The sequence below is a fragment of the Hippichthys cyanospilos genome, chromosome 3 (genome assembly GCF_059441005.1).
Source record: "Hippichthys cyanospilos isolate Australia breed blue-spotted pipefish chromosome 3, RoL_Hcya_1.0, whole genome shotgun sequence".
NCBI lineage: Eukaryota > Metazoa > Chordata > Actinopteri > Syngnathiformes > Syngnathidae > Hippichthys > Hippichthys cyanospilos.
This window is the reverse complement of record NC_142371.1, coordinates 8625427-8650200: the sequence shown is the minus strand read 5'-3', so window position 1 is coordinate 8650200 and position 24774 is coordinate 8625427. Positions and strand designations below refer to the sequence as shown.

The window sequence follows — 24774 nt, the reverse complement described above, 5'->3', positions numbered from 1 at the left end:
ATACTTGAAATGGTAGTGGTGAATCAAAGATTTTTTTTTTTTTTTCCCGGCAATGTTGCCCAGCCCTACTTGTAACAGTGTAGGTGATAAATGGTGGGTAACTGGAGGCTGTGATATGGCAGGCACCCTCTCCTACACTTCCAACCACGTGGCAATGGTTTCCATGTGGCTCCAGTTTTTATATATTCCCATGCTGATGTAATCGGCAAGCCTGTTTATAGAGCTGTAAGTAACATGAAACATGAAGTTCTGTGTCCTCTTGCGGAACATGGGATGTTTCGGTGCAAATTGAGCTTTAACATTGACTTTTTTTTCTGGCCCCCTTCGAGGTGTTTATGATACGAATGGTTAATGGCAGGTTTAAGTCAACCCACAATTTCCCAGCCCTGGAAGTTGTATACTCTCAGAGGTGTAATGCAACATATGTTGAATACCGCCATCGTGTAGGCTGAGTGTGAAATTAGGAAGACTCCTTTCTACTCCCCTTTGTGGAGAAAGCAATTGTCGTCGTTGTGTTCACATCACCACAGTTCTAATTTTATCAAGGAAAAAAAACTGCAAAGAATGTACGGATTTCATTTTGTTTCGACAAGCGGCAAATAGAGTCCATATCCAGCTTTGGCAAGTTCTGTTTGACAGCAACAAACACATAATTGCCATCTCTCCTGTTATGCTTTTAATGCATGCATTTGCTCTGAAAGCATGGCCAATGTGACAAAACAGATTTCATGTTGCAAAGACTAACATCCCCCAAACAATGGAAGTCTCCATCTAGGTTGTTCTGCTGTTGCTTGGTAGCAGCATAAAATTCACATTTGTGCCCACTGAAGCATTAGCATCGGGAAGCTGAGAGGAGGTTGCAGACAATCAGAGGTCAAGAGACATTGAAAAAAAATCATGAGAGATTATGGAGATACGTCTAGACAAATAATAATAACAATAATAACTTTTTCCTTCAAAATGGTTTCACCGCTTCAAGCCATTTGAATTTGCAACAAGTATCACATTCCCCATATACCTTAATTCTTTTCAGTACTTTCTTCAAAAATTTCGGTTGCTAATTTCGCCAAATCATATTATCTTAACGCTACTTAATTTTTTTTCCAGTCCCACACTTGACAACGCTCACATTTACCCACAATTATTTCCCCAGCAGCTCAGACCAGCGTCAGCTCCTCAGCATTCACCTGCAATACTAAATATTTTTGTTAAAAATACATTGATTGTATAAGGAATGCTCATAATGTTTAGTCCATGAAATAGAAAGCTTTCCTTATTTTGCATTTTCAAAAAGGGCAAAGTTCATTCGCACCAACAGACACCGGTTATGCAGACGCACCAGTGAGTGACGGAAACGCTAAAAAAAACGGCGAGGTAAGAATGTCGAAGGTCCGTCATTATAATCGTCGGGATAGACATTCTGTCCAATATCCGTCGTTCCGACGCCCCCCTTTTGCCGACGGAAATACTGTCCAAGCCAACCGATTTGCTTGTTTCTGGTTTTTGCAGCCACGTTTTCTTTGGAACGTCGCCTCCCTCGAACCGTAATGTATTGTCACGTTTAATGTGGTGTTTTTGAAGCGCTTGGAATGATTTACATGTGAAACGCTTTCCATAATATGACAACAATTATGTTACGAAAGCCACTCCGCAGCAGGTTGATATAAAAAACTAAATATTACGGAATTAAGGCGGATACACAATGTTTTAGAAACTGAATGTCAGCTTGCAATATGCGCATTGCGTCACTTTGTTTCGCAATATATGGATATATCGATATTATCGCCCAACACTAGGGGCGGAGCACTGTTGACTGTCAGACCAGCAAAACGATGTAAGATGCCCACCTCTGAAAAACACAAAACTTTTGGTATTTATGTTGATTATGCAGTGATTGTAATAGTCCCGCCCTGTTGAAATCAAATCAGGCTGCATGTGGCCCCAAAACACGATAAACTTTACACCTCTGTGTCTATGGTCATGCAATTTTTTTTCCCTAAAAGTAATGGCCAGAGCAGGTGACAAAAGACAGCCCTGGTGTGTGCACTCTGTTAAAAACTTTGAGTCTTCAAAGCATCATCTACCAACGTAACACACCTTGATTGGGTATACAGTATGTAACACTATTCCTTTTAAATCTGCAGACTGCAGTTGGACATATTTTCAATGTGATCCAAGCTCTGGCTAGGTCATTTCCGCAATACCCCTCTGGGCAAGTCAAACTGTTTGGAGTTGCACATATGCTTAGGATATTTGTCATGCTGATAAACAAACTTTAAATTCCTAGCAGATACCTGATGGTCTAGTCCAGAAATTGACTGTTATTTGGAACTCTTCATAACTTCGTAACTTGTTCTTTGGGTTTTAAGTATTGCTCATTTCTTGTCCATTGCATTAGAGTGTCTGAAAAGCAGTTGATGACATATTTGCCACCAGTCATTTGTTCTTCCGGCATTTTCACATCTCTGTAATTAACCTGTGTGTATGTTGTATGTTTGAAAAGAAGACGGCCCTGCGTGATTTAGAGTGCAAATGAGAGGTTTCGTGTTGTCTGGCGTTTCAGAGTTTTGCTTCTTTTTTGTGACCTAGGCCAATAGTATCGATGTGAAGTGAGAGGATAGATGGAGGGGAGGATGAAGAGGGAGAGACAAGTGGCTCCGACAAAATTGGAGAGTTATATAGCATGATAGAGTGGAAGAGAAGAGGGCAGGCAGAACGAATGAAAATGAAAGAGGAGGCAGAGAAATGACAAGATAGACAATCGACTAATAGATAAGGCAGGGTGAGGAAAAGCAAGACAGGGCAAGTCACTGAGGCTTTGCTAATTGCCACTTCGAAAAAAAGGGGAAAAGTCTCTTTCCAAAGAATGGTCGTGCTGGTTGTATTTTCAATCAGATCTCTGTTCCTTCAATTGCCACCCCCCTCTCCCGCCGCTGTCTAGACAAGACCAGGACAAGCTGTTCTTGTTGTGAGAGGAAGCGGAGAAAATGCAGTATCATTAAGTTACTCGCTGCCAAAAGGGCAAATTGCAGGGACTGCCATGAGGAGACCAGCGGCAAAATGCTTGTTAGAAGCCAATCTTGTACTTCCTACGAGTCCGGGCTGCTTGTCTTTGTAAGTGTTGATTACCTGCAATAAAGCATGGGGTTGCGCGACACCCTTACAGGGAGCTGAATTTCAAAAGAATGGTATTTTTGTATTGTGCAAAAAAATGAAAAACAGCGGGGAAAATGAACATTTGCTCAACTTAACCATAAGAGGACATATTCCCTTGCACTAGACTCACAGCAGTGTGTGTTGCATAGTAGGATTTGAGGTGTTTGCAAATAGAGCCATTGAGAAAAAGGCTTTCTAACCTTCCTTGATTAACCAAAACGTTAAACACATTAAGTAATAAGAGACAATTTGGATCAATTAAAGTGAAGGATTCAATTCATCAGCGCACTCATCTGTTGCTACAAGCAATTTATGTCTTTTTTAAGTCAAAAACACATGATTAGTCATTTGTCGAGCTCTAAACATTTTGGAGTAGAAGTCAGGCACCTTTACTTAGGTGCGCTTTCTTTATTTTGTGTGAAGTCACTCACATTTTAAACAAAACCAAAAAAAAAAAAAAGCGTAGGATGCTGTATCAGGAGAGCATGTTGAGTCATCCAACTTAGGTGTTTTCAAAACATTTTCAATATTAAACTGATACACATTCATATACACTATGGATGGAATGTGATTTTGTAGGACGAGACGGACCAACACATGATCTTTCCCGCTTACACAGAACGAGATCTATTGTCTTTTGGCTGTTGTTTTAGATACATAGCAGATTGTGCTGCTTGTTAATGCTGTGCTTTGCTTTTTTCAATGCATTGCATGACAATAAGATGCATCTCTAATCATGGCGAGAACTTCAAAATAATTTTTAGCATACAAAATGATAAAACTACACAAACGCGTTGGTATGTTATAAAAACTATTCAAATGACTGGTGGGAATTTGATGAAACATTTAATCATGTGGTCAAAGAAACTCAATCAGGTCAAAGTCCAAATTCAATGCATTCTCTTAAAATATGCTTTGTAATGTGCAGCGGTGGATTTATTCTGCTAATTTATTCAGTGAGAAATATCTTTCATGCAAGGCCAATTTATTTTTCTTGTTTAACTTCTTCCATTAGAAAGTGTATCTGTGGACTTAAATCTTTTTGGAGCATACTGGTAAAAGCAAATTACCTGGCCTTGAACATTCAGATGTGGATATAATAAGGAGAATTGACACACTACAGCACCACATTCATGAAATTATGCATATTACTTTATACATTTGGATCTGTAGACATGCACTGTCATTAATCATTCCTGGGTGATTTTAAGTGTCCTTAAACGCAGCTACAGGACACTATTATGTTCAGAGAAGCAGTATAATGTATATGAATTGATTATAAGTGGCTCTTAGAAAGACTTTTTTTTTTTCTCATGTCACTTCCCTCTGTCTGAACAGAGTGCAAGTTCCACTGCACCAATGGGAATTGTTTGCGTCTGGGCTCACTGATCTGCAACCAGCTCAATAATTGTGGGGACAACAGCGATGAGGAGAACTGCCCCATGGTCACCCAGCACCCTCCACCGGGCATCTTCAACTGTGAGTGCTGCAGCATGCTTGCTCCCTTCACGATTTTTCTTATGTTCACATTAACTATGTACTTACTCACCCACCACTCTCTGGGGATGTTTAATGTGAATTTGATGAAATTGCTGTGAATCTGTGTGGCTTCCTATGACAAGGTCTGGCTTCTTGTTTGAGATGAAGCAAAAAAAAAAAAAATGCTTATCGGATTGAATAGGTGCACATTTGTGCATTTTGCTTATGCCAAAGAATTTTTAAATGGTGTTTACTGTACTTCCTTTTTGCACAGATAGAGGATCTTAGCTGCTTGTTGCTGTTGTTCGGAACTAGACTGGAGTTTAACCTAAACTTGTTGCCAGCCAATCAACCAATGGCACACACAGACAAACAACCATTCACACTCACAAGTACACCTAAGGGCAATTTGGAGTGGCCAGTATATTTATAATAATACTAAAGAAATAGTTTTACAATGGGAGAGTAATTCCACATTTCCACCCATTTTTTTGGATTGTGGGAGGAAACCCAGAGAAAACCCAGACAGGAACAGGGAAAATATGCAGTATCTACATAGGCAGGCCGGAAGAGAACCCAAGAACCCCGTTCTGTGATGCCTTTCACAGTACCGCTGCATTATGTAATTCATTTTTTAATCTTAGTGTGGAATGGAAGAACATTTTTATGGTGAAGGTCCCTGATGATAGTTAGGAGGGCCAAAGGTTTGAAAGCAAGAATTGTTTAACCCCAGCCAAAGCATTTTATTCTTATTTTTTTGTGTTAATCTTTGCTCAAAGAAATCTCCTCTTACATTGCTGTGTAAAGTTTTATGGGATGTCATTTACCTTCAAAAGATACAGTCATCTGTTTTATGGCTGATACAACTCCTGATATTGTCACTCGTATTATTGTCACATCTAGTAGTATTAGGCAACAGAATAAACATAATAAGATGGCAGATAAACATAATAAAAGGTGGGTCATTTAATTCTGAGGGTACGCATCCTCTCATAAAAGCAATATTCTGTTCTTTGGTTCAAAAAAAAAAATCACTACTTTTGCTTCGATGATAGGAGCGGCGTGAACCTATTTCCACAAGTAAGCACGGTGCATAGCTTTGCATGCAACAATTTCCTCTGAAAACAAGCTTTCAATCTTATTTTATGGATTGATTTACAAAACACTAACGACGGGTGCTCCCGTAACAGCAGCAGGTAAACTCGGCACCAGGTGCCGGAGGGTAAAAATAATTGCACTTTGAATTAAAGACTCTTTGATATTAGTCTGACACATGTTCCATCAAAGATTTTCTACCTTTCAATTTCTGTCCTGTTTTGTTTGAACCTCTGTGCCGCTTTCATGAGCCCCCCTAGCTACCACCTCTATTCTGCTCCTTACCCAGCACCACTGTCAGGGGAATGAGATGAGAGTGGTCCCTCGACTCGCCACAATCAATGGAAACAGAGAGAAGGAGACGCGGAGAGTGAGATTGGAGGGAGAGGGTGAAGGACGCCACTGGAGCGCAATGGCTGTCTGCCAGCTTACTTTGATGTGCTGCGCCGTTCTCTTTCAACAACTTTTAGGAGGAGTGGGAAAACTTTTAACAGCAGCACTTTCATCCTTGGCACTGGATCTGTGTGTGAATGTCCGACAAGATCTTCACCTTCCTCTCTTCGCTTCCTCGCTCGTTGGCTGTCCAGTGCCCAACCGCTTTGATTTTCACCTCAAAACGCTTCAACCTTCTTATTTGTTCATTTATTTTTTGTCTTTCTCACTACCCTTCATCTCCCCGCAAGCTACTTAAACCCGTATTCTCTCCGCTGCGGGTTGAATGTTGAGGGGACTCGATTCCTTTTCGACTAAATAAAAACCCGAGCTGGGTACTTAAAATATTTAGCCGTCTGGAGCGAATGTAAATGTGCCTGCAGCCAACATTATGGGAAAGCTGTACAATCATTGTAATTTTCTGGTGTTGCCAGAGAGAGAGAATGCGAGAGTGTGTGCTTGAGGGAGAGAAGGAAAGATAAAAAGGAGCGCAATAAGGAGTGGCAAGGGATTAGAAAAGTGAGAAATCAGTAGACTGCGAAAGAGGAAAAGAAAAGAATGGGTGTCTGTTAAAGAAAGGAAAAGGATGAGAGAGGTAGAAAATGCTTCTGTCATGATAGAGTTAGCCATCTTGTAGTAGCCCCTGGCTGTTTCTGTGGCAGTGGCAGACAGATGGATCATGAATGCTGTCTAGACGCTCGCTTTTCCACCCCTTGCCCCCCCCCCCCCGCCCCCCTTTCTGCTCTTCATACAATCCCTCTCACCACTTGTCCTTTATTTTCTTCTATCTGTATATCTTCACTCATCCTCTTCTCACATCATCTTCCTGTCCTAAAGTATTGGAAGAGTGTGAGGGTAATGTCTTAATTATTCAATCGATCTTAAATATTAATAAATGGTGCTCTAGTAAAAGGCAGGGGTGTCAAATGTGCGGTGAGTACGTTTAATTCAGCCTGTAAAAGAATTTCTTGAAGCAATGAAAAAAATGGAGTAGTACCAAACCCATTAGTCCATTGTCTATAATACTGCAATGTACTTGCTTGTGTTAAAGTATTCACACAAAATAGAAAAAAACGGTTAACAAGCATGCCGTCCCAAGCTGCTGTCAGCCGCAACTCACGCTAGTGCTTGATAACAACTGACTCAGTCGTCCTCTGCAGGCTTCCTTGTACCTAACAATAATGTTAAAAAAACACAGAAATTATTACTTTAACAAGCAATCAGCACTGCAACTTACAAGCTGAAGTGACCAATTGCCATGCTTGTGGCAAATCGCTTGCTGATAGCTTCTGTCACCAAGTGGAAAATTCACATTAGCATTAGCATCTAGTTTCGTGCTACTGCTCAGCGCAGGTAAAATCCTCCTATCGGTCTGAAGTGATTCCTAATGGCCATCTGGGCCATTACGAAACATCTTTGCTTCCTGTTGTGTTACAAAGAATTAGACTTGTATTTCCTTTTAAATTTACTTTATTTAACCTGCTCGGCTGGTAACACATAGCGCCAATTTATTTGACATGACATCATGACTTCTTATTCATCAGTTTTTTAACGTATATCTTTGGGTTTTTGTTGTTGTTGTTGTTGTTGTTGTTTTTTCTTACTTTGAAACCTAGTGTCCAGAATGAGACACTACAGCACCATTTTATTGTGTGCAAGACTGCACTCCTTGCACAAAAGTTGTACAACCACAGATTTTGATTGGGGCATTTTCCTTCCTCTGGATTTTTCTTTCATTGTTATTTCATTGTTTATTTTGTAGGTGTTAGCTACAAAATATATATTTTTTTGAACAAATGAAAAAAGATTATAGAAATGTTCCATTCGTTTCATGCAAATAATGCTATATTGTGATACATAGGGAACACAAAAGGAAGTTACTAGTTTTTTAACTCAGTCAATCAATCAAATTTTATTTATATAGCCCTAAATCACCGAAGTCTCAAAGGGCTTCACAGATGAAAAGAGGTCGTACAGAGACATCTTTTCAGTATAAGGTACACAACAGCATCCCCTGTCAAAGCTCCCAGAAGAAACTATTTCCATAATAACTACTTTATTTTTTACTCTTCGACAATATGTTTACAGTTGAACCATGCTATTTTGGTGCTAATTAGGACCAGGACAGTGTACAGAGCAAAAAGCTCCATCTAATTAACACTAATTGTTTTTGAGATATATAGCATGGCACCTGTCCGCCCACCTGAGGATTCTCCTCCATGCGGCCCCTGGGCTAAAATGAGTTTGACACTCCTGCTTTAAAGAGTTCAGAGAAGCTCAAGACACAAACAAGTCATTTACCTGACATGCCAGTCATATTTGTTGTTATCCACTCAATATTAGTGCTGTCGAGAGATTAAGCAATGAGACTGATTAAGATCTGTAATTAATTGATTTAATTAATCTTGTTTTAATCTCACCCAAAAAATTTCTGGGGAAAAATCCACAACCAGGATATTTTTAAATGTAGGTACTGAATACTTTCTGTGATTGTGCCAGATCAAAAGATTGATATACAGCAATCAAAATAGTGGCTTCAGTCTTTTTTTTTCTTTACCAGATGCATTTGTATCCATTTACCTGCTGCTGTATTTGAGACTAGTCCCAGGTGCTGCTGCAACACTTAGTTTCAGGAGGAATGGTATTGTTTTTTTCTCAAAAAAAATAAAAAAAAAAAATAAAACATTGTCTAATGTCAATCCAATGTCAGACTTGCTGAAACACAGAGTGTTCTGACTTTATTTTAGCAAATCTTTTTTTGTCTCACCTTTGTTGTTATTATTAGCTGTGGCTGCAGTCACAACGGGGGGCTTTGCATTTATGTGTAGGACTGAATTCATCAAGAAAGCATTTTTTTTTTATTTATATATATAATTTATCGAATTGACAAGTCTCAGTGATCTTACGTTTTCACATCTTGCCTCTGCTCCTGATCTTTGACCTCACACCCACAATACGACCCTATCGGGATATGCCATACACAATGACAGCCAATCAGTGTCCACTTCAGGGTGTGATTGGCCTTTGTTTTTAACCCCCAACAACTCAACCCCCCCAAAAAAATGGCTCTAATCAGCATACAAAAGTATAAAAATTAGAATAATCCAATATTTTGATCAATTTGATCCTACTTTCTGGGTTGTTACACACAAAACAATGCCAAAACTGGGTCATTTTGTTCAAAAGAACAACAAAGAAACCAGAAAGTTGGGTCAAATTGACCCAAATATTAGGTCAGTCCATTTATGTTTATTTGAACCAAACAGTTTTAGAGTGCTCCTTGTAAAAAATGTATGCGGTCCTCTCATTCTCATTCAATATATTATATTAGCGAACTCCCTTTTAAAATATCTATTTTTTGTACATGAGTATTCTGACGGGCACAAGCATTTAATTTTTCCTTTCAAAAACCTATTACGCTATTTCTCTTCCTTCATTTGCCAAGATGACTCATCAGGGAACAAAAATATGTTGCTTTTACTGCTGCAATATGTTTGTAATATCTGCTTTTCTCCAAAGAGCAGGGAAAAATCCTTTTAGATGTCTTGAGTGATAAAGTGTGTTTTTTGATGGCATTTGTTCTACTTTAGATCAACGGGTGAAGTCTGCATGTCGCTCTTACACTTTGTTAGTCATCTAGTTAAAGTATAAGCAATAGGCGCGATGGAAAACACTAGTGTTTCTTTCTTTCATCTCTGAAGACTTTTTAATACTTAGACAGGGTTGGTGACTGGTAGCATCAGTACACTTCTCATCCAGTATAAGGTAAACACTATTTCTGACAGTTTCTCCGAGGATTTGCTTCTGTGCTTGCATAAGATGCGGTAGAAAATGATGACAAGCAAAAATTTCAAAATTTTCTTAGCTTTTATCTTCCTTCTTTTAGGCAATATGTTGTTGTTTTTTTTAAATTCTCAAACCAACATACAAATGGTCATGTTAAAAAGCTTGACTGATTTACATACTGCAGATTTCCTTTTGTTTGGTACAGTATAACCAATACTCTACAATGGCCAGTTTTTGCAGGCTATTTCTTTGTTTAGCAGAGTGTTTTAATAACTGAGATGTAACTTCATAAGATATTAATTAAGTCTGTAATGAACTGAACATGCATGCATAATAATGAACTTATTATAGAAGAGTAATGTTTTTTGTCGAAATTAAATTTGCTATGTTAAGTAACTTATAATGAATTTCAACACCCTTAAAAATTCCAGGAAGGCAAAAATGTGTTTTTTGGCTCAGTACAAGAGGTACCCAACCTTAACCGTAACCACAACCTTGATATGCTAACTGTTGTTTTGCCATCAAAAACATATTTTCCTCCTTTTTGCTCATGTTTTAGAAGAGAATATTAGTGGAGGTGTTTCAGATGCCACTAAAACAAAATACATTAGTGTAAAAGCCATTGTTGTGCAGAAAACAAATCTTTTCACAAAAGCTCACTTTTCCCTTTTTTTTTTTTTTTTTTTGTCCAAAATACATGTAGCTCAAATTACCTATCTTCAAACAGTGATTACTAAATAGGCATTGGCCGATAACCGAATTGGCGATACTGTATATCGCAGTTTAAGATGTTGCGGTTATTTAAAACCGTCCATGTCTGTCCAAACCGTTTAGTTTTTTTCCCCCCTCCCGCATCGTCTACTTAGCGGGTAGCTGCAAATGTAGCTTTCGTTGTGTATCATACATAAGTCCTCATCTGCTGCAGCATATTCTTTTATTGTGGCTACGGCTAACTATCGCATGTACAGTATTTCAGTTAAAACTAAAATGTGGATTCTGTCACTTCACGTTGACTACCCCCCCCCCCCCCCCCCCACACACACACACACACACACACACACACACGCAGGCATGCACGCATGTAGACACAAACAAGCTGAAGCGCTGTCATCCTATGGCAAGCAAATGACATCATACTGTAGCGGTTCAAGTTCAAGGTGGAGTCAGTGGAGATGACAACGATGGTGTTTTTATTAACATTCCAACACCTATCTCAATTTATAATATAGAAAATGGCAATTCATTCAAAAAGATTTTAAAACCATGTATTTTGTGAGCTGTAATTTCAATACTGTGATACTGCAATACCATGACATTTTTGCTGAAGGTTATCGTTCTGCCAAAATCTGATATCGTCCCATCCTTATTACTAAAGAACGGAATAAACCAGAAACATTTTTTTCTGATTGAAGAATAAAATCTAATCTTTCAAATGGTACAACACGTTTGCCCAGCCGTAGCACACAATAGTGTCGGCATTGAAAGATGAGTGAAAATCGGCCGGCACTGCACGGGTTGCCTTTTCTGTTCACGTTTGGCACCGAAAGAGTTAATAATAATGCACACGGGTGCAATATTTGCAATGACATTTTGACCAAATAAATCGAAAAAATATTTTGGCCATCATGTTTCTTCTTCTAAAGCATAATGGAACTGCCCCTCACTTTAGTTTTGTCCTATATGAGACGAAAGCAGATTGTCAACCATCCATCAAGAAAACTGGGATTATATAAAAAGCTAAAGATGATTACAAAGGTCTGCCTGTCACAGGGTACCACTTATTCAACATAACACAAAACAGTTGTGCGTGAACGCCAGAGATTTGGAGCTCAGCAAGACTCAGATTAATGCAGTTGTCAAGTTGTTGTTCTCAGGATCTCTGTGGAGCAGCCTCTTGTCCATGTGGTTAAAGGATTTACTCTGAGCAGACACAACAGGAGAAATATTGGGCTAAAGCTCTGGATAAACACTCATCTGTTCAACTCCAATTTCTCATTATTACTGAGTGTGCTTGCTGTCATCTCCTTGCACTTGTCTTTCCCTTTTGCCCAAACCCTGAGCTGGTTATGAAGTGTATAGTTCAGCGCTATGTGTCGCCTGGCGGTAATTCTGCTGGGCCAATTACAGCTGCAGATGCTTACGACCGCAGCTACCGTCACACTTTTCACTGGATTGCTCAATTGTGATAACTGTGGCTAATATTTCAAAAAGTGAAACTCTCTATACAGTAATTACACTGTTCAAGGTCGCGACCACTGAACCCACATTCCCTGCTCAAAAGTCGTTCAGTGTGAAAATGACCAGTTTTATTTTTTTTTTTTTGCCATAATATTTTGAATGTGCTACCACTAGTCGGGGCACAGTTTTATGATTAATAAATAATAAATGAGGGGGAAAAAAAGAGGAAATTATTGTTACAAAATGAAAATTTGTGTTAGTTTCCTCTTTGTGAGCGCTCTTTATTGATCATTACAATTGAGGGATGCATGAGGGGGGTATGAAAAGTTCTCAGCAACGTGTATCAGAAGCGTTGATGCAGACCCCAAACAAAATGGTTGTATGCCATTGACTCAAGTGCCATTGAAGCAAGTGTTCAGCCCTTGACTAGAAACATATATAGTATGACTGTATAACTTTACAGTAAATATCCGAAATATAACATATGAAATATATTAAACGAATGTTCAAAAGTATTTGATCCCTTTTTAGTTTTTTTGCTCCTTAAAATCGTTAATACACCCCTCATATTTGATGAATTCTACATTACAATTAGGTGGTCAAGGATAGTATAAGGCAGGGCATCACCCAAACTTGGTAAATATTGCTGGCATAAACTATTGAAGGCTCTCAAGGACATTTGATTGTTTGATCACAAATTTGTTACAACACACAAAAAAAAGCTGAATGCAATTTGAAGGTAAAATACACCATTTAACACATTTGTCATAAAGGGTACACACATTCAGTCAATAACCTCAGCTCCAAAATTTGTTTTTTAAGCTATTTCATTTCCTGGCTAGCACCCTCTTTGTCAACCAGAATGGGATGGAAGAACCGGAATAGGAACTGGAATCTTCCAAATTGAAACGATGCAAGACAAATTAGAGAAGAAATTGGTGAATAAACATGATTCTTAATGGCCTTTACTCACAAGCTCGTGTTGGTTATGTATGGGTAATGTAACGTAACATGTTAAGTGTCTGGCCTCCAGTGGCGCTAGCTGATCCTGGTACCGCCAGCAAGGAACACCTCAAGTGTTTTCCTTTCAACATAGTTTACATTCTGGTTAGATCAAGGATGAAAGAGTCTCCTGCTACCAGTGTAAGAAAACAACATCTGTTGCAATGTTGCTGTTAGGATGGCCCCTCCTGAGTCGTTAGTATGCATAACAGGCACACTTCGGTGAGCAGGTCCAGGGTGGAGGTCAAGGGTGAGTGGAACTAATGCTTTCATGCTCTTGATTCGGCTCCTCTCGGGTGTAATACCCGCCTGTCAATTTGTTTGAGCTGTGGATTTACATAATGAATTTATATCATCCACTGTTCTCTGCAGTCTCTCTCTCTCTCTCTCTCTCTGTATCTCATCTTTTTCTTGCTGCTTGTGCTCGTGCTGTACAACTTTCACACTGTCTCTCACTCTCTCTTTCTCACTTCCTCTCGCTGCCCACACCCGAGCTCAACCCCATCTCCCTCCTCTCATCAAATTTACCAAGTGCCCAGAGAGCAGTGTCTAAATGCATACAAGCCTCATTTCCAAACTCCCACCACCCCAACGTGTGTCTTGCAAGTTACAGTCTGAACTCAACTAAGAGGCTCTGGCAAGAGTTGGCTGAAGAAGGTGAAAAGAAAAATATAGTGAGTGAGACTTAAATGGATTCTGTGCATAATGGTTGTTTTCTCAAAATTCATCCGACCAGGCATCAGACAAGCTGGCCTTTAATTTCGGAGCTACTGTACGTATCTGACTCGGATTTAAATTCATGCGCAAGCATATTGTCAACAGGAAAAAAACAACAACAACAAAAGCAGGCTGTACTGAGACTTGCATCCTCGCCAACACATTGTGCATCAAACTCATTCCTCAGTGACAACGTTGTCAATTACATGAAATTAGTGGCAGTAAACCAGTAATATCGGAAATATTTTTAGGAATGAATTTGGTACATGGGAAATTTCGATAATGGATAGTCCTGTGTGGCGTTTGCATGTTCTCCCTGTGCCCATGTGAGTTAATGGGTGGATGGATGGAAGGAAATGACCCCCTTTATAAGTTGTAATTAATAAAATGCAGTGAAAAGTATTGCTACTTTAATTTCATCTGCGATGTTCAGTCATTTCCGTGGGTAACATGCAATAGATATAGTAACTGACGTAGTAATAGAATGAAAATGTTTAATTTCCTTTAAAATAGTAATTATTACAAGTCTACGTCACACTCATGACCCACAACCTAAACAAAATTCATCTGACTTCCAAGTGGATGATCACCGACGCAACTGGCTGCCACTGCTAGTTAATAAGCTTCTAATGTTTTGCCTTGAAATTTTTTTGCCACCGTATTTCTGAAATTCTACTAAGTCAATTATGTAAAAAATAATCACAATTCTTTTGGTTGAGGGTGAAACCGTAAGGACCAAAATGATTTTCAAAACGTAGGATTTGATAAGCAACACCTTGATATCTCCCTAGCACGTCATCTTGACACCGATCATCTATTAAGAACGATGTAACATACACTCCGACACCTGGCACCGTTGGAGCTCAATGTTAATGACAGGGCTGTTGTAATTCTTCCCCCTGTGTTTTTGTGTTACGCCGATCTCTAACCTGCCTCGCAAAGTAGATCCGACGCTTGTGTGTGGCGGCCCTCTCCCTTCCCCGCTACTTTTGTCTTCCAACTCGAGAGTGCATGCTGGTTAATGACAAGTGCCCCCTTCCTCTCTTCATACTTAGTTTGATAGACTTGTCTATATGCTCCTCCTCTCCCCTCAGTCTATTTGGGCACAGTGTGTGCGCGCTAGGTAATGATGCAGCTGGGCCATTAAAAGCGGGGGGCTATTTGACAGCTTCGCAACACGCTGCCCCCCCACCCCAACTCACACACAAATTCTGATGCATATGCACTCACAGACACACAGAGGGCCTGAATGATCCCCTCGGGGGTAAATGAAGTCCTCAACATAATACTGAGTATTTTTTTTTTCCTGATGAGGATTGTGCATTTGTTTCGAAAGAAGAGCAAAAGAAAGGGGAGAAAAGGCTGAGATGAAGTTAGCTCTGTCTTTCGAGTAAACCACCGCCTGTCTTTTTCTTCTCTCTCAGCCGGCCTCCCACTCTGTTTTTTGGAGGTTGTGTATGTGCATGTTTGAAGTCTGTCCATTTGTCTTAGGGGATTGTGCAGTGCTTGTATTGACTATTGAGTGTGTGTGTGTCTGAGTGTGTGTGCGTGCGTGCGTGATGTGTGCGTGCGTTCCTGTGTGTATGGAGGTGGAGAGAAGGAACTGAAGGTGTTAAAGGGTTGATGTGAATAGCCTTCATCCATCAGCCGTGGAGGTCAGCAGGGTGATACCACTAGTCCTGGGTGGTCCTCCGTTTTCATTTGGAACACCTACCATTCATACACACATCTATCTACTGTAAGGGATTGCTGGGCAGTTACTTGTGTAAACGTGAGTGTGTGTGTGTGCATGCATTCCAATTTACGAGCGGAAGTCAGGGACATAGTAAAGGATGACCTCTCACATGTAAGTAGTGAGTACTTACATGTCACACACATTACAAAATGTATTGCTCATTTACTGTACATTACTGAAACTCACATGCAGCGTTCCCTCGCCACTTTGCGCTTCATCTTTCACAGCTCCAGTGCTTCCTGTTTTTTTTCCCCACAAAAAATGGATTACAACTCCTGACCTCATTGGCCGATGTCACGCCAAGAGCCAATCACGTGTCTTGTTGGAGGGCCTGTGAGCTGATTGACTGATTACCGGCAACAGTCTCAGAGTGAACCTCACATGCGAGTGAAAGAGGAGTACATGAGGCGTGCATGTGGCGAGAGCAATACGTAAAGTGAGGACAGAAGAGGGAATTGGCCAGATGTTACGAAGAGTGCCGTTGTAATAAATTAGAACACGTTCTTAGTATATGTGGAGAAATATGCATACATATACACATGTAGAGTACACTCACTGGCTACGTAAGTAGGCACACCTACATCTTTTTTGTGCAGGGGCAATAGCCTGAGTTCTCTTGTCAGGAGAGTGTCTACATCAAATGTATTCTTTAAAGGCTTCATATGCTTGGATAGTTATCTTTCGACAGTAACCACATATGCGCTCACTTACCACACAAGTACACTTGCACCGTTGCAACACAATGATGGTTAATGGTAAATGGACTTACATGACATGATTATGCAAGACGCTTAAATCTTCATTGCACATCAGAAAAAAAAAAGATTTGATTGCATAATACCAGTAGATTCTTAGTAATCATATGGTCGATAGCTAGGTAGAAACTGTGGTAGCTGCCTTGATTTTCACTTGATATACCCTCTTTCTTACGGCGATTCAAAGAAGATCCAACTTAAACTCCTTTGTTTGAAAAAGAAAGTTGATCACAGTCCTATCAAGTGAGTGGCAAGTGAGACTGATCACTTAAGTGAGCTTACATGACATACATACGTACATACATTCATACATACATACATACATTACTTATGTAAATCATATTATCATGTGTCCGATCCTTCCACTACGGTGAGTCAAGTAATTACTCCTACTCTTCTAATTAAACATATATTTACATTGCTTGAAAAATGAGCTTTTTGAATGACCTTGAATGAAGCTGGAAAGGTTTACTTGATCTTATGATAAAACAGATTGTCGATCAAATTTAGCCCCGTTGCTGCTCTCCCTACTTGTGGCTGGCCCTGGAAATCGTGCATGATTCCATCTGTGGCAATACGGATGTTGACGACCTGGGTGGAATTTTTGCTCTTAAATGCCTGACTGCTGTTATGTGAGACTTCCAAGTTTGTGAAGAGATGGCAAACACTTAGAATCGTTCTCACACGTACACAAGATATGACAAAAGAAATACATCTTCAATGTTATAAAAGGACGGTGATTACAATTTTCAACTGGTTTCAGTTTCATATTAAACATATATACATTACACTGAATGATACATGTGTTATACCTTCCATAAAGAATTACAGTATTTTTAGTGTGTGTTACACACTGTTCGGTTAGCACAGCAACAATGGTGTTTCATATGGAAATATAACAGTAAGACATTTGTAATTTAATAGTTAGACATTTACTGTATTTTGTGTACAGATTAGCAATTGGAATATCCAGACAACAGATTAAACACAATTGGTAAAGTGTGTAAATGCACTGATAGAGTAACTCACAGTAAGGAGTCACTCTTCATTTGCACATAATGGTTTGCTTAATGACTAAATTAGCCTCCTGAGTAATTGTATTGCAGTGTTTGGTATACAAACCAAGACTCTGCAATAATTCTCAATGGGAGACAACTTATGCACATGCAAATGGCCGCTCAACACCCAAGGATGAAAACTATTAGCGTCTATACACACATGTATCGGTGCATTAAAGAATAAAGGCAAAATTATCCGTTGACCTTGGACTGGTTGCCAGTCACGGACCAACATTTTTATTCAATCATTATATTTTTATTCAATCAGTTTACAATTTAAATTCACTGCTTGTAAGATTTATTGCACAGTAGATGATGCTGACCCGAACTTGTTTCTTCTCCACATCTCAAAGAGCCTCTTACAAGGCAACCTTGGTGACTAACACATTTTTTAAATATACATTAAAACCAAAGGTCATCAGACAGTATTTTGAAATTCAATACTAAGTTTCACCATTTATCTGCTGCAAAATCAATGGTAAATGCAATGTACACTCAAAATGATTATATTGGAGGAGACAGCTTTTTTATCCAGATTTAGATTTTCTTCTGAATCCAATGGAATGAAATGTAACAAACTAAAATATGACTGATTGGAGTCTTATTTTCCCTTAATTTTCTAGAATTACTACCTTGATCCTACATCTCCTTGCCAGGAATCTTTAGGCTATAATAGCACTAGGAAAGTCCACATACCACAGCAAAACTGTGATAAATGAACTCCAAAATCACTGATATAGTGCATGCCTGACAATAATGATATTTTAGCTACATACTGTACGTTCTATCCATCACAAACAGGTTTTAAAACATTGTCATTGAAGACAGCAAACAAGGAGAGCTACCATATAAAGATTGTAGATTTATTCATGCACTCGAATGCATTAAATCTTTTCAAAGTACTCAAAGTGTCCAACTGTTGCTGGTACATTGCTTATACTGCTATGACACCACTCACTCTCTCATCAGAGTAGCATTCATTTTTGGACTGATTTAGAAAATAGGATTTATTTAGAAGTGTTTCTTCATTAAAGTTTTCAGAAAAGCACTTGGAAACATAACAAAACAACACACAGCTATTTGTAATGTGGTCAGTCTAGCAGCAGGCACAGTGTGTTGTGGAGTGCAACATCAGTCCATTTAGCAATTAGACAGAAAATTGTATAAACTTGAAGGAAGAACAATCTCAGCAAAAAGTAATGCAAACAAAAACTGCAACTCATGAGTAGGGAGTAAACAGTAAAGTACAAACAAAAGCACTGTAACAAAAATATTAAGACAAAGGAAGAATGTGGCTCACGGAAATGGGAAGTGGGGCAAGGAGTATTGCCAAGATGCCCCCCCCCCCCCCCCTCCCATAAAAAAAACCACAAAAACCCTTGAATGGATCCTAGCAGAATAAAAATACAACAAAAGGTTTCAAACATAGAGCCCATCAAAAGGAGGTGTGAGACAGCACTGCAGCTGAGCAAACGTCAATGACGAAGGACCGATTTGGCGCCTTCCTCTTAGAGCTTAAGACAGAGGGCTGATTGCCTAGCTTTCCCAGGTGCATCTTGTAGCTCCACTCCCCACTGCCACCTGCTCCGCCTAGAGGGAACACAGAAAAACACCAGAAACCCAACGGACAGGGAACAAAACGAACCTCAGACTAGATTGTGTCGCTGCAGATTAAAGCAAAATATGCATTTCTATCAGTGTATTGGAAACAATGTGTTCTTTTATCAATTAAAACAAATTGTTTGAAAGTTTTAAATAATATGAAGTTTTAACAGCGATTCACTGTGGTACTATTTGCATCCACACACCAACAGTGATAAATATAAGTTATCAACCCCAGAGTGCAACAAATATGAAAAGGATCATTTTCTACATTCGGACTGCCTGAACCGATTCATTTGTGGTGGACTCCTGCTGCTGCAGCAATATTTCATGGGTTCCATTTGTTTTTTGTTTTTTTTATAACAGGATAAAGACACAAGCACCAAATCATTATTGAATGCATGCAACAATCTCTCTACTGAATAGATCACTGGTTTAAAAATATAGGCCTGTAAACCATATTTGGAATTTAAAGGTGCATTATAGTCTGAAAAATATGCTATATGGAGTCACAGTCATCATTGAGCTCCAAGAAACCATAACTAGAGTGTGGCCCATGCCAAAAATTAGTTTGACATCCCTGGGCTAGATGATGATTGTGCCTCCTTTCCAACCACCATCACCTTAAAAGAGACCTTGTGAGGCACAGCAGAATGACCTCACTATCTCCATTCCCGTCACAGTAACTGGAATACCCATCAAATGGCAAATGGCTATTACCGGCAAACTACTTGGAGAAATTCTCCCGTTCTCTTAAATTACTGTTATGTTGTTTCCATTAATGTGTGTTGCTGTGCTCAATATCGTCAATATCCTTTTAGCAGCACAGGAACACCAACAACAGCAAATGTTGACATAAACTTGTCAGGCAAGGCGCAGAACACATAAACAACAAAAGCTCCACACACAAACACATTACAGACCCTTTTTGTACATTCGTGGAACAAACATTATCTGAAAAATGCTGTTTGCCTTAAAGTGACTTCTACAGTGCCACTTATTTATTTATTGCCATTTATTTATTTATTCATTCATTCATTCATTTAATAGCAGCTTGATTTTATTTCTTGCATGAAACCCAAAATGCCTATTGGAACATCACTTCTGTTTTTGGAATTTTAAATAGTGAACAGACAAAAAAACTGTTGAAATCAGTCAATAGTAAGAAGGATGCTACATTTGGAGATTTTTGAGTACGATTTGAAGTTTGGAGGTCAACAGTTTGACTTGAACACACACACAGTATACTGTACAAACCGGTTCTTATAATATGAATCTGTTCTCTCTCTCTCTCTCTCTCTCTCTCTCTCTCTCTCTCTCTCTCTCTCTCTCTCTCTCTCTCTCTCTCTCTATATATATATATATATATATATATATATATATATATATATATATATATATATATATATATATATATATATATATATATATACAGTATATACACACACATGAGATTGTGTTAACTTTCAGAAAGGAGAAACATGGGACTTAACAACCGCTGATACTCAAATCCAGCTCAATTCCAATTTGAACACCAGCTGGTAAATTTTGAAAAGTTGCACTCACAAGTTGTTGAGTCAGTCCCCAAATTAGGACGCCCCACATAGTATGCCCTGATCTGAGTTTTGCAGGCAAAGGCCGGATCGTTTGAAGCAGTAATGTTAGAAAGTTGGAAAAACCAATAAAAAATGAAATGGATGGATGCATTGTGTGTCTCTCTGCACACTATGTGGTGATCTGCAGCAACATTCGGAGGAGCGCTGATATGCTTCACAATGGTCTTGTGAGATGTGTAACGTTTGAAACAAGAAAAAAGTTCTTCGTAAAAGTCAGGCGGAGGGGAAAAAAATGGGTATTCTTGATAGCTGGCATCTAGCCAGTTGCTTACAGGACTGGAAGCAACCAGAACAAAGGGCTCTAGAGAGGTCAAGAGCCCGAGGGTGAGCCCAAGATGGTGTGAGAAGAGAGCCCACAAAAGAGAGAGAACTATGGAAACGCATGACCTCTATCTGTTGTTTAAAATAAATAAAAAAATAAAAAATGACGTGGGGAACAGATGATCAATTCTTCTAAGTGAAGAATTTCATAAGTGGTACTAAAATCAACATACCAGTCATGAATTTAACCATCCATTTCATCCATCCAACTGTTTGCTTGCCAGTCGCAGGGTACAAAAAGACAAACAAATATTCACACTTATAATCACACCTACGGGCAATTTGGAGTGTCCAATACATCTACCATGCATTTTTTTGCAATGTTGGAGGAGGCGGGAGTGCTTGGAGAAGACCTACACGAGCTCCGGGAGATCATAGAGCATGCACTTTAGTGCCTCTATTAAAAGAAAACACCGGCCCATTTACCAGCACCAGCACCACACTTTTTGGTTCCGTAATTGCTGACATATCCAACACAACCGTTCAAACTACATGCACATTCATTGTTTTAACAGTTACCACCAATAACAAAATAACTGGTTCCAGAGAGTTGAAATCACAGTTAGTGACGGTCTACTGAAATTTGCATTAGGATGATGATTTTGATGATGATGATGATGACGATGTGCAAGGTAATCCCTATTGAGACTTGCTTCTCTGTGTGTAAGGTACTGTGGCTTTGGTAGACGATGTCGACATTTGCCAGTGTTTGACCTTGTATCACAGACTTAACCAGAATTAAAGCGATGGGAGTTTAACACCCGTGACTCACAGTGACTTGGCACTAATGTTGCCACACTTCTAGCTTGTGAATATGTTGAAAATCCTCCAATCTTATCCAGTACCAGTGTACTCTTCAAATCAAAAAATCATCAACAGTGAAAAAGAAGAGGAAAAACACAAGTTCTGTGCGTTTCAAATCAGACAAGGATCACTGCATTGGCACTTTCTTTGCGTAGACACTTTCCAGTGAGTCATGCACAATTACAACCACTGTTCTCCACGAAGCGACTTGCACCAATCAATCCCTGGTTGACCTTGTTTGCACCAAAGGCAATTTCCCCCAAGGGATCAATAAAATCTTTTCATTCAGACTCAACAAACTGAACTACTAAGATCATAACCTTGAGAAAAAAATGCTTAAGCATGAAACATTTTCTCTCAGCTTTATGGTCATCATGAACTCTTTTAACCTTTATAATATTACACATACCCCCGAAAAATAAAAACTACAAGACTTTCCAATAACGTCAGTTGTAAAATTAGGCAAGATATTTACGGTAACTGAAAACATAAGGGCAGCACATTAGCATGTACTCGGGGCTTACAACAACATTGCTGATTATGGTTCACTTTCATTACTTGTTATTGTATTATTTTTATTTGATTACTTTGTAAATATGCAAAATACTACCTTGAAAACCCTGTAAAGTGAATTCAGAAATAATACATTGTACTGTTGATGTTTGAGGATAATTGCTGAAAATGTACAAGGAAAGGGAACCCTCTGTGGTACTCAAGGGTTAATCAGATAATTACCCTTTTAGTTCTGCAGTTTTTTTCTGTGCTTGGCTAAAACTGTGCACAGTGATGCATTGCGCACCTGACAGGAGTTGCCCCTATCCTGCACCATAAGAACATTTATTTTTTAGAGTGGTCAAAATAAATACACGTACAAAAAAAAAACAAAAACAAAAAAACCTAAATGCGGATTGACCAATTGTTCCGATTTTTAAGATAATAAACAGCATATATAAACTTAACCAAAATATGACTCATGCAGTTTCTGCCCAATGCCAGCCAATATATAAGCTGATCATATATATAAGTCACATGTTTTGGTGTAAATTTCCATCCATTTTCTCTATCATCCATCCACTGACTATACCATCACCAGGGTCGCTGTCGTGCTGGCGCCTATCCCAGTTGACTATGGGCAGTAGGTGGGAGAGGCCCTGAGCTGGTTGCTAGCCAATTGCAGGGCACACCAAGACAAACAGCCATTCACATTCACAACCACACTTAAGGGCAATTTGGAGTATCCAATACACCTTTCAGGCAAGTTTTTGGAACGTGGGAGAAAATGCCTAATAGGGAACCTACATGGGCTCAGGGAGAACGTGCAAACTCCACACAGGAAGGTCGTAGCAAGTTGGATTTAAAGTCAGGACTCCCAACTATAAGGCAGATGTGCTGACCACTCTGCCAACGAGCCGCCCCTAGGGGAATTTTATTTCACAAAAACCAATACCTAGAACATGAGAGCCTGGACTTGCACAAATAAAATCCACGTTCCCCAATAGTGGGTGCATTGGGAAATCATCTCTGAACATGCACCACTACATTCCGACCACAGAATGTGTGGGAAATCAACTGGTTTTCTCGCAAGCTGACGAGTGGCTACTGCTTTACCAAATTTTTGCATGTAGGGATGTGCAAGCACGAGAAAGATTTTCAACATAGTGGCGTGATTGATTGTTGGGGAGGATGACACACCCACTACATCTCAGAGTGGAGAGAAATAATAGCTTTTTCAATGTTTTGTAGCCTTATATTGTATACTTGGCCATTCTTGTTCAAATTAGGTAAGGTTATTAACAACGCTCTTCTCTGCGGTGTGTCAAATTTACATATTAAGTATACTTAGAATCGTTTCGCAAGGGATGACATTCGGTAGCAACAAAATGACCCACTTCTCAACATGTGCAGGAGCCAGTATAGTGGACGCTTTTTAGCACAGATGGCTCACATTAGATAAACGAACTAGGCTTTCGGTGTCGAGCATGTCCAATCTGTTCTGAACCGCCTGGTGCGAATCTAAAGGCGTATGTTTGTTGGAATGAAAAAAGTAAAAGAATGTCTTCTGCTACATTACATAGTTCTGCATTTTCCCCTTTGTTTAAATAGTTCCTAAATCTCCTGTTTCATTTGCTATGGGAGAGTTTGCAATGGCAGTGTTTCCACTTTTCAATGGAGCAATGTAGCGTTGCCTCCGATGTTATCGTCTCATAATGCATTGCACGCCAGCAAGATGGCAGCTCCCATTCTTTCCAATAGCGTTAGCAAGACAAAGACAATTATAGATAAAAGGTACATTTCCAATATCTTACCAATATTTTGGAGACACTGGCACAGGGGGCTCTTCTTTTAATGTTGTCATTTTTAGACATAAACTTTTCATTTTACTGTAATTTTGTAATGACTTCCCTGACCCACACTTTATCGTATTATAAGATGCCTTTAATTTTGCATGAGACACAAAGCATTTGGCTCTCTCCTTCTCTCTTTCCTAGTTTTGCTGCCCTTTTCAAAGTTATCCTGAAAGCTTTGGCCCCCATTAGTATTCCGCTTAACACTGGCTCTTGTTTCAAGGAGAAATTGCCAACTCCCAAGTGCAGATCTTGCAATAAGACAATAGTTTACAGCCTGAACAAAATGCTATGATTTACCAGGGTCCTTCACTCTTTTTCTTGTTTTGCCTATGTCTCTCTATTTTGCCTCAATCACATTATCTGTGGTTGTAGTCAAGAAGTGATTTAAAGGAGGTTACTACCGAGTAGATTCCGAAATGCGTTTTCTTGTGAAACTGGATTTTGGTCCATGCTTATTTTCCACATGCAAGCATTAGGCAATATGCTATCCCTCATTTAACTGTAAATATGCACCTTTGTCATCATTATATTTAATACATGTGGACAGGACTTGGGACATGTACAAGTTCTCTGTCTACACATTATGTATACATTAGCTAAGTCAGTATGTTGGCTGTATGTATTGTGTGGTAATATACATCTTAATTGATTCAACACACATAGAAACCTTCATTATTCATGTATACATCC

General features: G+C 39.2%; 1 protein-coding gene across 1 annotated transcript in view; it reads left to right on the top strand.

Annotated features, from left to right (window-relative positions):
- LOC148425679 (low-density lipoprotein receptor class A domain-containing protein 4-like) overlaps nucleotides 1–24774 on the top strand; it is a 156336-nt gene that overhangs the window by 71621 nt on the left and 59941 nt on the right. Inside the window, exon 3 of the mRNA XM_088410468.1 lies at nucleotides 4495–4635. Within this exon, the coding sequence (XP_088266594.1) occupies nucleotides 4495–4635 (141 nt within the window). The remainder of the gene's footprint in view (nucleotides 1–4494; nucleotides 4636–24774) is intronic.